Below are 15,120 nucleotides of genomic sequence, written 5' to 3'. Positions count from 1 at the left end.
TCTGAAGCAACCCCAGTGCTCCGCTCCACCTCAACCACCAGTACTCTCACATTCATCACTCTTCCTTTTCGAGGGCAACAAAAACCTCAACACTGATCCGGAGGCTCGATCCATCGCTCCCTGCCTCTGTCTCCCCTCCCGGCGATGCTGCAGCCCAGAGATGCTCCGGGACAGTCCACGGCAGCGACATCCCCGCCGCTTGCAGCGGGGCCAGAGCGGCGCCGGGGCTTCGGCAGCCGCAGCTCCGACGCGGGTTTCGGCGGCGTTTGCCGGGTCCGACCCCGGGATGCGCTGGGAAACGCGGCTGGAACCGCAGTGAGAACCCTGCCTGCCGACCCCGCGCCCCCCGTCTCCTCACTCACTCACGGCGCTCACTTCTGATGCGATTACAGCTAATTAAAATTTAAAATTCAAATCAACTATCGAAAAGGTCATCTCGAAAAAAACCCGCCAGCATCTGGCATTTTATCAGCTGGCGCGCAACCGAAGATAAACCCTGGGGTGGGGTTGGGGGCGGCAAAGGGGGTGATGGGGACGCCGTGCCCCTCGCCCCATCCCCGCGGGCGGCACGTCGGTCTGCGGCGGGGCGGGCGGGAGCGGCAGAGTTGGGGGCGGGAGCGGCGGAGTTGGGAGCGGGACGGCGGCGCTGCCCAATGCAGCGGTCGCGAGGGGAGGGAGCGAGGGCGGCAGGAGAGGGGGGAGGAGGAGGAGGAGGAGGCGAGGGGAGGGGAGGGGGCAGGCGGCAGCGCGCACCGGCCGGGCTGGCCGGGCCGGCGGGGCCATTGTGTGGCACCAGACGGGGACACGGCGCTCGCAGCAGCGGCGGCGGCGGCGGCGAAAGTATCGCGAGAGCGGCCGGCGAACAACCTGCTCCCCAGCCCCGCGCCGCGCCCGCGGAGCGCCCGCAGCGCCGCGCACATGCGGAGCCCGAGCGCCGCCGCCGCCGCCCGCCGGTGAGTCCCGCGGGGAGGGCGGGGGGAGAGGCGGGAAACCCACCCGCCGCAAAGGGAAAAGTGCTCCCCGCAAAGTTGGGTGTTCAAGGAGGGGGGATCCCAGCAGCGGTTCCGCGGTGCTCCGTGCCCAGCGCGGCGTGGGGCACCGGCGAAGGTCACCGCGGCGGGGTGCGGGGAGCGGCAACTTTGCTGCGGGAGGTGGGTCCGGTTTGGGGGGGGCGGTGTGGTGTCGGTGAGAGTGCCGGGGGTGGGGGGGCGGGCTCGGGGCAAGTTTGTGGGATTTAATCGCGGGCTATAAATGGGGCTGCTGGAACTTTAAAAGGCAGCAAGCTGTGGTTGGCTGGTAGCGAGATTTGGAGTAACATATGGCATTAAAAGGCGCACAGCTGGAGGTAGCATTTCCATCGCAGTGAAGTCAGAGCAGCTGACTCTCCAGCTTGCGGTGTAATTAGCAAACCGAGCACTCCTCCTTCCCTCCCTCCTCCTCCTCCCTCCCGCCTGCCTGCCTCTCTCTCTCTCTCTCCTCTCTCTGCTCTGCTCTCCCCCCTCCCTCCCGCCGCGCCTCGCTCGCACTCGCACCGCGCTCCCTCCTGCCCGCCCGGCTCCGCTCCCGCGGCCGGCCCGGCCCCGCCGCGCCCCGCGCAAGGTAAGCGCCCGGCCGCGGCCCTCAGCCCTGCCCTCCCACCGCTTATTTTCCTCCTTGGCTTTTAATAACTTCAAGGGAAACTTTTCCCCCTCCCTTCTTTTATACACCCCCTCCGCCCCCGCCCGCCCCTTTCCGAATGTGGGGGCCGGGGCCGCTCCCGCCCCGCGGACCCGCCGCTCCCCCAGCGCTGGCCGCCGCTGTGTTGTTGTGATTCGGTGCATAACGACTGAGCATAAAGTTTAAATGTGTGTGTGTGTGCGTGCGTGACGCGGGGAATATGCTTTATTAAAAGATGCCCCAAGTTAGCGTTGCTGGGAAGACAGCCTGGGAATTTATGCTTTGTGTTTTGGTTTTGTTGTTGGTTTTTTTTTTTTTCGGGGAGTGTGTGTGTGCTTTCCTCCGCTTAATTTTATTAAAGTGCTTAGTGGGAGAAACAAAGGTTGGAGGGGCTGCTGCTTTACTAGCTTTTGTTTACTTACAATCAAGTTTTTCCTGTTCGGAGCAGGTGCGAAAGGATGAGAAGCATGTGTTGGGTTTGGTTTTTTTTTCCCTCCCCCCCTTAATAAAACTATTACAGACAATTAACAGTAAACGTTATCTCCAAGGCTGTTTCTTTGGCTTGGGTTACCAAAAAGCCGATCTGTTTGTTACAGCTGCTAGGAGGCTTTAGTTTACAGTAGCATTCAAGTTTTTCCTGTTTTGAACAGGTTATGAAGGAAGAATGGAGTTTCCAGACCATAGCCGCCAGTTGCTGCAGTGTCTGAGTCAGCAGCGTCACCAGGGCTTCCTGTGTGACTGTACTGTTTTAGTTGGAGAAGCTCAATTCAGAGCTCACAGAGCCGTTCTTGCCTCTTGCAGTATGTACTTCCATCTTTTCTACAGGGACCAGTTAGACAAAAGGGATATTGTGCATCTGAACAGTGACATTGTCACAGCCCCTGCCTTCAGCCTGCTGCTCGAATTCATGTACGAGGGAAAGCTGGAATTCAACAGTCTCCCGGTGGAAGATGTGCTGGCTGCGGCGAGCTACCTTCACATGTATGACATTGTGAAAGTCTGCAAGGGCAAGTTGAAAGATAAAGAATTATGTTCGGAAGAGAAGATTAATGATGAGGCTGCTAGTTTGGAGAAAGCGGAGCATTTTCTAGACACCGGAGTGCCCCTGGTCCACGAGTTTGACCCAGGAAACAAACAAAAATTCAGCGTTGCAGAATACGAGAGAGCAGCAGGCAAAGAAAAGGTCAGCAGTCACCCTGCCTGGTCCTCTGATCATATAAGTGTCAGCTCTGTGCCGACAGAGGCAGAACCGTGCGCCACAGCAGCTGGAAAAACAAAGGCTAATGTCAATAGTTCCACAGGACCTTTGTCCCAAAGGTCTGTTAACCATCCCCTGGTTTCGAGTGATGTGGACTGTGCTCTGGATTTGTCTTTCAAGCCCATGCCGGGGAGAGATTCCTTACACCCCTCCTATGTCTTTGGACAGCTGGCTTCCGACAGCCAGCAGCAGGGTACCGAGCCACTTGTTAAAGATGAACAAGACTTGCTGTCAGATCAGGAGGACAGTGAAGCCAGGAGTCCAGAGAGTCAGCATTTTGGGAATTCAGCCAAAAGCCTAGTGACAGGGTTAGGACACATGTTCGCAGGGAATGGCAGCTCTCATGCCCGAGAGGAGGATATAGATCAAGAGCGAGACGAGAGCGAGGACGACATGGATTCGTCGGACATCTCCTCGGGCGTCCTCGTGCCTCCAGGGCATATCTGCATTTGTCCCCTCTGTAGCAAGGTGTTCCCGAGCCCGCACATCCTTCAACTGCACCTGAGCTCTCACTTCCGTGACAAGGACGGCTCCCGGACCCGCCTGTCCCCAGATGGGTCGGTCCCCACTTGCACCCTCTGCGGAAAGACTTTTTCTTGCATGTACACGTTAAAGAGGCACGAGAGGACTCACTCGGGGGAGAAGCCCTACACCTGCGGCCAGTGCGGAAAGAGCTTCCAGTATTCCCACAACCTCAGCCGTCACGCGGTCGTGCACACCAGGGAGAAACCCCACGGGTGCAAGTGGTGTGAGAGACGCTTCACACAGTCTGGGGATTTGTACAGACATATCCGCAAATTTCATTGTGGCCTTGTAAAGTCCTTGGTTGTTTGAGATGTGTGATTTTTCTTTTCCTTTTTTCTTTTTTTTTTTTTTAAATATCCCCCCACCCTTTTAAATGAAACAGGAAAAAAAGGCAGCATCTGAATTTTCATTTCCCTCTCTATTTTATTTTGGTGATATTCACTTCAGGTATATGATCTTTAAAAAATGCAGAGGTATACACTCCAGAGGCCTTTCAATGCAATCCTTCTACTTCTCCATCTCCCTCCTTCCCCTGCCACACTCCCTTCCCAGCACTGTCCTTTAGGTCTTCTCTTGTGCACCCACGTTACATTATTAATGTGAAATGATCTTAAGTAATTCTGCAATGATTTAGCATCTGTTTTCACACTGGAAGTACTTGCTTTGTGGTCAGGATTTTGTTGGTTTGGTTTTTCTTCTTTTGGGTTGGTATTTTTTTTGTTTGGAAAAAGATTATCAGCAAATTCCTGAGAAAAATTTGGATTCCATTAATCTCCGCTAATACTCTCTGTGTGTTGCAGAGAAGCATCTGAAGAGATGAACTATGATGTAAATACATTTTGCTGTAGTGAAACTTGTCCATGCATTGCAGAGTGAGCAAATGTACTTCTGTTTTCTAGAGCTAGATGAGACATTAAATTGGCCCAAATTTTAAAGGGGTTGGTAATTCCTGGCCGAGTTTTTGGTACTGATCATTTTTTGTTCTCTTTATTCCATGTATTTCTGCAGTTGGTCCTAAAATCTAAATGAGAAGTTTTAGCCTCAGGACTTGACTTAAATTTTCCCCTCTCACCCATCCTCCTCACTGGGCTTGACCTACTGAAAAGCTGCTTTTGAGCATAGAATGTGGGTGGAAAAACTCTGTCCACAGCGTATTCACTCCCAAAACATTGAAGGATGCACACTAGGACACAGAAGAAAATCATATGATATGCGAATATTTTCATTCCCATATCAACATCCAGAGGCTGATCCTCTGCCCCTTGGAGGGGACAGTGGCGCTAAAGTGGCCAAATACCCCTCTCCATATCAGGGTCCTGGGGTTTCTTAGTTCAAAAAAACTCATACCTGGTGTATTAGGAGATGCGCTGCTGTCTCATCCAAAAAGTTTGCTGCCGTGCTAAAATCAGCAGCATGAAATTCTATTTTATTTTTTGTGAAGTTGGTGAATCCTTCTGAGCCAGATTGTGTGCAATTGCCAGTGTTTTGAAGGGGCAGCGTGAAGATGAATCGCTGGAGGGAAAGCATGGCCTAACTATTTCTCCCATTTCCCACCTTTTCAGGGGAAGTTTTTTGGGGTATTTCTAGGTGGATTATTTTGTTTGGTTTTTTTGTTTGTTTGTAAACTGAGGCTGCCTGTAACTATAGCCAGTTTTACTCCAGATAACTCAATTTCTTGCCTAATAGAGCATTCTTTGGTCTGTGCATGTTGGCAGATATCAGATTATTCCCTTCCAGTCAAATTGTCCATTCAAGGTACATGTACATGGGACTGAACTATAATAATAATATCTAGAGGTTTTGAATATTGTTCTGCTGCATTGGCATTGCTTCACCAGCTTTCCTGACACTCCTGGAGTTGTTTTGTGAAACTTAGGTGTTTATTTTAAAATTAATTTGAAGCACTGAGTTAGATTATTTGAAAAAGTTGTGCTTAAAATACTGTATTGTATCTTATGAAGAAAAAGCTTCCCAATGCCTTTCCCCCTCTGGTCCAAAAACTGAGCACTACCTACATAAATAATATGGGATTGACTATGTTTTTTTTAAAAAGTACTTCCTCTTTTAAAGAAAATCAGGATATACTTGTTACAGCCTCTTCTTATTTTTCATCTCTTAAACTATGAATGTACATGTAATGTGAAATTTTGCTTTTATTTATAGTTTTGGGGTTTGTTTTCAGTCTAATTTCTCAACTGTAAAATATTTTTGCTGAACCTGTTACATATGAAAGTTGTGGGAGAGTACTGTATCTTGAACATAAGTGGCTTTGGTACTGTGGTCTTATTCTACTTAATCAGTTTTTTCTTTTTTTATTTTTGCTGTGATTGGAAATAGCACTGAACAAAATCTACTAAAATTAAGTTATTTTTCTTTCTACTAAAATTAAGTTATTTTTTTTCTCCTGAAGATACTTGATATAGTATTTATTAGATTTGTTTTTGTTTTTGAAGTGGAATTATTACTGTTAATCTATTTCAAAACTAGTTAATTTACACTTCACTTTAAATTTTATAACAATGGGTTTTGCATGTTGAGCAACATGTAAAGAGTTTAATGTAGAGTCAGCATTACTGAAGCTGGTAATCTTAATTTTGCATTCTTGTGACACTTTTGTTTGCATTTCAGTCTTCAGTTACTGTTTGTTTTTATATTTTTTTTTAGAGAATCATAAAATAGGATGTGCCATAAGAGCATCATTAGCGTATGGAGCAGGGAAAAGTTGAAACAAGTTTGTGTCTGATCTTAGTATAGAAATAATTCATTAAACTGATGCTATGAGCATGCTCTGTACTGCAGTGAATATGGGGCAAAAGTTGTTTTTGTTTGGTTTTTTTAAAATAAGGAAAAAAAAGACTTTCTCATTCTTGACTACATCACGAACATGCTGTTCTCATAGTCTCGTATTTGTGTTCCCACTCCTCGTAGCTTGAATTTCTAAAGTAAAGAAATGTTTGCACTTATTTTTGTTCTTAAGGTGACTTTTTTTTTTTGCTATCTCTCTGTGTGTCTCTTATTTTTAAGTTGCAATAGCTTGAAGCATGTTTTCAAAATGGTTCATGGCTCTACGGAAAAGAACTAAAACATGGCACACTTAACGCTTGTCTCTTCATAAACTATTTCTCTGTGGGGCAGTTACTGTCTCTGTAGGGAACAGTCCTGCTCTGCATTTTAAACACTGGATTTGTCTTCTACTACAAGCAAATACTGTGAAGTTAATGTAAAAAAAATCATTGATATTTTTAATTGTTTTTAATCTTGGTGCAGTTCAGATTAAATATGTATATTTAAAGACACTAATTTTTGTGGGAGAGTTTTATAGTATACAGTATGTAGAAAAGCTATTGGAATGGAATATATTTTATAAAAATGTTCTATCACTGTTTTATAGTGAACTATTTTTCCTTCAGTGTTAGTGTAATACTGTTAGTCTAGATACGACAATCGCAGGAAGAGTGATTCAAGCTACTGTTAGCGCTTAGTTTTGCGTGGAGTTCTGTTTGCAACTGTATTGGTATGTGCTGTACAATGTGACAATCGTGACTAGGATTGTTGTCTTTATAAATTTACACAAAATAAAACGTGCTAGAATTGTAAGCTTGAGCCTCCTCCCCCCTTTAGTGGAAGGGGTGTGGTGTTTGGGGTTTTTTATTCATATTAATATTGATTATTACTATTTCTTATGAGTCCTTTGTATTTTCTCCCTTTTCTTAAAATTATTATTATATACTCTAGTAATTCCTTTCTTTTTCAGGGCCATGTGGAATTTTAGGCATGTGAGGAGCTGCTGTGTCTCAGTCAGAGCCTGACTGAGCATTTCCTTAGTCACTGGGCTGGACCTAAACCAGCACCACTTCTGCATTTTAACCAGAGTTAGCACAGATGTTTGAAGGGGCTTAGCTCACTTTCGATGCCCTGCCCTGAGTGAGCTGTGGATCAGCCCTGCCTGAGTGATGCTGTGACAGCTGCAGGTGGGTGCTGATGGCCAAGTGACAAACCTGTGAACCCAGAGGTGACATGGTGGCCGACAACAGCCCAGCAAAGGCACTGGTGGCATCACATGCCACACCATTGGGCTGACCCCAAGACCACGTGGGTGACTGGCATGAAAGGGCTCACTGAAGTGCTGAATCTCTCCCTTCAGCCTTGGGAGAGCTGAGGTCTAATTCACTCCTGCTGGCCCTAAAACTTGGGCTGACTTCAGCAGGAGCTGGGCTTGGGAGGAAGAAGGCACGAGCTGCCCATGCCAGCTGCTGCTCAGGGGAGGACAATTGGTGGGTAGGTTTGCACCTGTACTATGTGCTCTGTGTCTTGTGTTTCTTAATTATTGGGAAGCAAAGGATCCTAGCAGAATGAGACTGCCTCAGAGTGGTCGTGGTTGAAGGGTGGACAGGTTTTAGTTAATGCTGGTGGCAAGGCTCAGCAATCTCACCCCTCCTGCTATCACATAGCTGCTGCTTTGCAATCATGTCAAAATGGGTGGGTATTTTTGCCTTCAGGCATGTGTCCTTCCTTATAGATCCTGTGCTTCCATCTCCATCAGCAAGAAGGGCAGAAAGCTGCTGAAGATACGTGGTGATCCTGCTGTGGTGTGGTGAAGTGTTAGAAACTATAAATATGTAGTTTTTTAGGGTGGGATTTGGTTTTTTTTATTTCTACCACTGAGAGATGGATGTCCCTGCAGCTGCTTAGCTGTGGCACTCTGTTTCCACTGCTTTGTGCTGTTGTGGATGTATGGAAGAACATTCAAAGGTGTTTTATCTACCCCCTGCCCCCCCAAATTAAATAAATTTGCCCAAATCTGAGTGCTGTGCTGGAGAAGGAGACAAAAAGCTTTTCTTTGAGGGAGAGGGTGCTCAGAAAGAAGCAGGCTTGAAGCTAAACCTGGGAGGTGGATGGCTTGCAAACAGGCTATAAATAACCATGAGTAGATTGAGGAGAGCAGCCCACATCTCCTCTGGCATGGGCATGCTGTGCCCATTTTCTTTGTTGATAGCAATTGCTAATGTGAATTCTGGCACTCCAAATCCTGATGCCTGTTGTTCTGATAACATAATTAAATCTTAGGAATGTGAAATATAAAAAGCTTTGAGAAGAAACCAGGCCACTAAGCGGATACTGGGAAGGGGGTGGGGTGCAGGCTGTGTATGTACCAAGTAAGCAATAGGATTGCTCTAGGCAGAATTCCCTGTCTTGTCAGCTCATGGCTATGTTGAGAGTGATCCTGCCCTTCCTTGTGGGAAAGGGGGTGACCCCCGGGAGCATCTGTTGTCGTAATCCCATGCTTCAAGGTCTGTTATCTTCCAGGATTACAACATGTTATGGTCTCCTTAGATTGGCAAGGGTAAGCCCTGCCAATGCCAGCAGTTTGGGTTCCTGCTGCCCTTGCAAAGCCTGGTTCTCCTTGGGGTGAATGTTGGGAAACATTTATTTTTAGATTTTGTTTTGAAGTGCTAAGTGCCTTATGGAGGTGATCTGGCCTTGGTATGCACAGAGGTGCCTGTGGATGTCCAGGTGCATCTGGCCATGTGTCACCAAATGCTGCTGTGCAGCTGAAGACCCTGGAGAAATAGCTTTTTCCTAGCTTAGGTGATGGGGTTTGGGCTTGGACCAACTGCCTCCCAAGCCTTGAGGGAGGGTTCATGCTGACCCATAGGAGTGTCACCAGGTGAGGTCCATGGCACTGTTGGATCCTATGTTGTGGGAAGTATTGTGTGGATGGATCTTACTTATTGCTCAGATTAGATTTTTGGAAGTGGAATAGGCCCCCAAGCAAGTTAATTGGGGAAGTGCCCCATGAGAAGGTGGAAGGGTAGAGGGATCTTTGTATTGCCCAGCTGGTTGGTAATACTGTCGCTTTCCAGCCTCTACTGGTGCTTGGGGTCAGATTATGCCACCCTGAGCTTCAGTTACCCATTAGTGTCTTTCTGCACTGTTCTGCTGAGCAAGGTGCACAGCAGAACATGAAACAGCAGCTGTTATCTGAGAGAATCAATGGCAGGTGTGACCCAGCAAAAACAGCCTATGTAGGACAAAGCTGGGCTCCTGTGAAGCAGTCAAGCCTACAGTGCAGTTGGTGTGTGAAAAAACCTTGTCCTGGGAGGGGAGGAGGAGGAATCACAAACAGCTTTGACTGACTGCCTGGAGAACTCTTTATCTCAAATGACTGGATGTTTTGTGCTGGGGAGGACCCGGCTGGAAATGCTGCAGGTTGTGTGGCTTTGTGTCTTGGAACAACTGAACTGAGGGATCCCAGTCTCTTACTTTCCAGAGGTGGGATGAGCTGCTGCAGAGAGATGGCAAGTGCTTTCCAAGTATACACCCTCTTTGTAAGTGCTGTAGCCCTATGCTCTTCCTGACATGCTCTTTTCTTCCCAAATAAAAAATAAAAAAAGTATTGCCATTGCAGTTTAACAGGAGGAGAGTAAGCAAACACATTGGATATTGTTACCTGTTTCCTGTTTGGTTTTCCCTGTCCTACAGCTGCTCACTTCTGTGCACAGCTGGCTCCCCTGTCTTTTCAAAATGACTTGTTGCAGAAAACTAAAGTACTTGCCAACCTGGCTTTAAAAGAAAAACCAAGCAATACAACCAAAGCCAACTACCCCTCCCAAATCCCTGTTAATATTCTTGGGCCTTTGAACATCAGCCTCCTATGTGGCCTACCTCAGCTAGAGGAGTTTGGTGTAGACAGGGATGAAGGCTGGTGCTGCCACCAGCCAAAGCAGCCTGGGCTGGTGGGCAGTGCTGCCAGCATTTTTCAGTGGCAGAAGGTGGGCTCTGGCATCCCAAGGGAATTTTAAATAATATATGTTGTAGATGTCAGGATAGAATTACTAGGAAAGGGATGATACCAGTCTTAATAACATAGGAATTTGGGGAAACTAAAGTTCAAATGACAACCTTATCCACAGGTTACTTATCCCTAGGGATAACTCAGCCCACACACTAGGTACTCTCTGTTCCCCAACCTTCTTTATCTCTCTCTCTTTTCTGTGCTATCCAGGTGGTGTTACGAACCATCTGCTGCAGTGATTCAGCAGAATCCATTTAGCGCTTTCCCAGAGAGGCCAGCATCTGCCAGGCAAGGGGGAGACCGTGGGGAAGCCCGGCACATCTGCCACTGTGTCTGCGAGCAAGGGCTGGGGTCAGCCCCCAGCCTCCCCCGAGCCGCCCCGCGGGGTGCAGGTTGTGTGCGGGAGCACAGCGATCTCCACCCTCATCGTCCTGGCTCGTCTGGCTCCAACCCGGTGGTTAATTATCAAATGGCTGATTTGGCTTTGAAAGGGGAGAACTTCTTTTGCACTTTGTGGTGTTCTGCAGTGTCTGGGATGTGCTTGGCAGGTGCTGGACTTCCTGGCTGGCACAAGATGGGAATAAGACCGTGCCATCTTTGTTCCCAAGGTCATGCTGAGAGCAATTGGACTCAAAAGCACCTGTGTACGAATACATGATCTCCAAGGTGGGGGCAATGAGGGGCTGAATTTGCCTGGGGAGCAATAAGGTAGCTCCAGTCCAGCAGGATTTTGCAGAACAAATGCTGTCTGGGGGCAGAAAGGGTAAAGCCAGTTCCGACTTGGGTATCACAAATTCCTTGGAGTAGGAATTTGCCTTGGGGTAGGTCTTTGAGTGTGATGGGATGGGGGAAAGATGATCTTTCAGATAACATGAAGAATTTCATTGGCAGAACTCACTTCCCAACCTATTGGTAAGAGTCAAGCTAATGCTTGGCGGTGACTGTCAGCAAATACTGAGTCCGTATAAAAAGTGACTACCTGGCAATGTGTTTTCAATGCCTGTACATATTTGAGCCTCTGGCAGGAAACATAATAGATCTTGTGTTCAAAAATCCATCACATCTGTGCAATAGGTTATGGCAACGAGCACTGAAAGAGGACCAGGAACATTACATTTCTCATGTATCAGAATGTATCTTTATTTCGTAGAGGGTCACTGAAACTTGGAGAAGCAGAAGCTGCTCTCTCCCTCACTTTGTAAATTAAATAAAAATATCTTAGTTTTGTTGGACTGGGAGTAGTCAGTGGTTTCAATCCTTCTAATGTCTAATCAGCTGTCAGAAGCTGTTTTCCTTTTAATAATTTCCTCAGAGACATTTTTACACATCTAACAATTTTGTTTCTGAAAATGTTTTGTAAGCAAACCCTTTCACCCTGTTGCTGTCAAAGGATATACACAAAAGCCTTGAAAGAGAAGGGGAAGAGACCTTGTCTGGGCATCTGATTTGCCCTGCTCCTGGGCAGGGGCAACTCACTGTTAATTTTACCTGGAAGATATGTGTCTGACTTGCTTGTGGGAACCTCTTCAGGCAGTCTGCCATGATGCCTGCCTCTTCCTTAGCCTAGAAAGCCTTCCCCCCCTTCATAATATCCAGGCCAGGTCTTATGCTCTGATGTTTTACCTTTTTAGGTGGATAAGGAGGGAGGCTCTACTGGTAATGTGATGACAGAGATGTAAAAATGGGCTTATGTGGGGGACTGACCCAATTTATAAACTAGACCTGGATGCAGTCTTGGGTAGATCAGCAGGGTGGCAGAATGAGCTTATTCTGAAGTCCCTGGGATGTTTTATTTCAGTCAGTGAGATACAGGAGGCCCCAGGGTATAAGATTCTGCCTGTAGGTGTGTAGCATAAGAAATGGGCTGTTGTGTCAGTGCCTACACAACTGCCTTCTGTAAAATGCACAAGGTTAAGGCTGTATTTGTTCTTCAGGACACTCTTAGGGACTGATGTCGGCATGGCCAACAGTAAGCTGTGTTCTTCTGGGGCTTTTTTTAGATTTTTGCTTAAGGTAGAATTTTGATGAACACAATTGAAATTTTTTAGAGGGGGGAAAAAACCCCTGTGTGATTGCCTTCCCTTTCTTGTAGCCTTCTGACTGAACCTCTGGTTTTGACTTCAGAAATAACCTCATTAGCCTCTTACTAATGAAAGTAATTTCTCTTGCATTAATTCAAAAGTAGGGTGTTCAGATAGATTGTGTTGGGAAAGGGAGGGTAGGGGCCAGGCTACATGAGGGGTTATTAACCTTGTGAGACTCGTAAGACTGGAGCTGGACCAGAATGGGACAGTGTAGCCTGTGGTGCTGTTGGTAAGTGAATGAGTCAGTGAACGTGAGGGTCCTTCCTGCCTCAGCTGACAAGAGAGAGTGTGATGGAGGGTAAGGGGTCCAGGGCTGCTGGGGGAGTGCTGAGAAACACCTGCTCTGTGAGACCTGGTGCTGTAGGTGCCCATAGCTCTGCTCTGCTTCGTGCTGATAGTGAACAGGCATTGATCCTGCTACACCCTTCTGTCATCTCCTGGTGCTTCTCATACACCTGGCAGACAAACTTTCAGCTCCATGCCTCTCAGTGAGTGTGGCAAGTTTGCTTAAGCTCAGTTTACCCAGGAGGTTGAATTCTGGTTTAGGTGTGGAGCAGTTCTGAGTGAGCTGTGCAAAGCTGCTCAGCTGCAACCCAGTCCTAGTTTCAGTGCTATGGAAGTGGAGCACTGAATTCCACTCATCTCTGTGCATCCAGAGGTGTTAGTATCACAAGCACTCAATATTGTCTTGTCTGGACTTTCTTGAAGCTGGGGAAGGAAAGGAGCTGGAGTCAGTGATACCATTCAGTGCAGCAAGCTGGGATAGCAGCACTTGCCTGGGAGTAATGCAGACAGAGCTTCAGCCTTTCATAGCTTTTTGGAACTTGAACTTACTGTTTTCAACTTTACTGACTGTCTCGTTGCCCGGGGTGCAGCCAGCAGTGTCTGGAAGTCCTCCATCCCCTGCTCCAAGGGCAAGACTTGCCCAAAGAGAAAGCAAAGGAGAGAGCCAGGCTCTGCACCCAGTGGATGAGGACAGTTTTGGGAAGGTCAGACTCTAGGGTTGCAGACTTGAGCACAAAAAGTATGATTGTATTTTAGGGCAAAACACAGCACTATGGGCTATGGTCTCATCCTAAAATGGTGAGCATTGCTGCTTCTTGTTCTTGGTGTAATGGAGCTGAGGTGCTCTGGCTCCTGGTGGCCCTGAGTTCCAGCAGGGCAGAGAAGCTGTGGTACTTCTGAGGGCTGTGTTTAACTCCTTGCCATCAGCAGAATCAGAAACTACAGTTACCTCTAAAATTAGGCTAAAAAGTCACACGAGACTTTCAACAAAATAAGCCACCTGTTTTACTGTGCTTGGGTTTTTTAAACCTTGCTCCTTGTAAGACTAGAATTTAAAAGATCAGACAACACTTTGTTCTACAGTATTTGCAAACATCAAAAGATGCCAAAACTTACTGAGCACTGCTCTGAAGTATGGTTTGAGCACAGTGACTTCCTCACATTGCCTCCAGTAGCATACTGGCAAGTTCTTACAGGGCTTTATATTCACCTTCAAATCAGGAGTTCTGGGGTTTTGTTTCATTAATTTCAAACCCAACAAAAAATGTCAACTGCTTTTGGAATATGGTAACTTAGGAGATTTATCTTGGAAATGATTTTTCAAAACATGCCTTTTTGTGTGTGTTTTTCTCTGTTTTCTGGGTCTGCAGGGTATGCTATGTGGCTGTGCACAGTTGATGGAGCACAGGGGAGTGCAGGAAGGTATCAGGAATGTAACTACAAAAGCCGAATTTGTCCCCCAGGATGATCTCATGCACAGTCATGATATCTGGGTCTCTTAATTCTCCTCTCAAGTTGACATACCTAAAAGCCTTGTTGCTAAAATGTCAGTGCTGGGAGTTTCCCTGGGAGAGCCTGTCTCCACATCATGACCTGGCACAAACTCCCTTAGCTTTTACAACTGTGTGGTGTTAAAGGGTTCTGTGGAAGGAAAATAGATGTAGTGAGAGCTCTTACTGCATTGCTGGCTTCTGGTACTGCAGCCAAAACTGGCCGATTCAGTGGGTTTTAAAAAATGAGTTGAAGTCTGACTTTTTTCAAGAGCTGTGTTTTTAAAATCTGCTAAGGAAAGTATTAGATTGGCAACTTTTCAAGTAAAACTCTGCAGGTTTGCCACCCCTACAAATTTTCATGGAGGTACCAAATTGCAGAAAATATATTTTCTATAGAAAGGTCCTCGATTTCTGGCCATATCCTGTGAAGCTCAGCCCCAGGGGGGCAAACTCCAGCACAGCAGGGCAGAATTTTTCCTATGAAAGGCTGTTGAGCGGGCTCTGATATTGCACAATGTCCAAGCAGGCACAACAGCGTCAGCTCTACCTGCGAGCCTCTCCCTCTTCCTTGTGTACTTTGAAACCCTGAGGGAGGGAGAGCAGGGAATGAGTAAGTCATTGGGAACAGATGTTGCACAGTAGCAGTGAAACAAATATTTTGTGTTTATGCTCCTTCCATTCAAGGGTACTGTTAACACTGATGTGTCTGTGTTAACTTGCCCTTTTCTCAGCAGAATCCTGCTGCAGACCCATCGGGGCTTGTTACTATTGAAAGTCTGCTTGGAGCAGGATGAGTGCTGGGCTCCTGAATGTGTGTGTTTGGTTCCTAATTCTGCAAAGCCTGCTGGTTATTCCCTTGCTATGTGTCATTTCTTCCCCTGCCTGACCTGTTTGCTCTCCCCCCTCTGCCAGTGGCAGTTTGCTTTGCGTAAGGAGCAAAGACACTATGCAGAAGGGCTCCAATTTTTTTCCCCAGCTTTTATTTATTTTTTTTCCCCAGTGGAGTTTCTGGGTAAGAAGCAG

At 47.1% G+C, this 15,120-nt stretch overlaps 1 protein-coding gene across 3 annotated transcripts; it reads left to right on the top strand.

The window, feature by feature from the left end:
- The first annotated feature begins 770 nt into the window (after positions 1-770).
- On the top strand, positions 771-7,107 carry ZBTB42 (zinc finger and BTB domain containing 42). 3 transcript variants are annotated; one of them, XM_071557399.1, is made up of 2 exons: positions 771-953; positions 2,307-7,107. In XM_071557399.1, exon 2 carries the CDS (start codon positions 2,321-2,323, stop codon positions 3,746-3,748), a length of 1,428 nt encoding a protein of 475 aa, XP_071413500.1. In that variant the 5' UTR covers positions 771-953; positions 2,307-2,320; the 3' UTR covers positions 3,749-7,107. The 3 variants fall into 3 exon arrangements, with proteins under 3 accessions (XP_071413500.1, XP_071413498.1, XP_071413499.1); XM_071557397.1 differs by lacking the exon at positions 771-953 and adding an exon at positions 1,242-1,345; XM_071557398.1 differs by lacking the exon at positions 771-953 and adding an exon at positions 1,353-1,599.
- The last annotated feature ends 8,013 nt before the right edge of the window (positions 7,108-15,120 follow it).

The sequence above is a fragment of the Pithys albifrons genome, chromosome 6 (assembly GCF_047495875.1).
Source record: "Pithys albifrons albifrons isolate INPA30051 chromosome 6, PitAlb_v1, whole genome shotgun sequence".
NCBI lineage: Eukaryota > Metazoa > Chordata > Aves > Passeriformes > Thamnophilidae > Pithys > Pithys albifrons.
This window is presented reverse-complemented; position numbering and strand designations above follow the sequence as displayed.

Bases quoted from the DNA above. Each gene is read 5' to 3' on its own strand.
- ZBTB42 (XM_071557399.1), top strand. From the start codon at position 2,321: ATGGAGTTTCCAGACCATAGCCGCCAGTTGCTGCAGTGTCTGAGTCAG.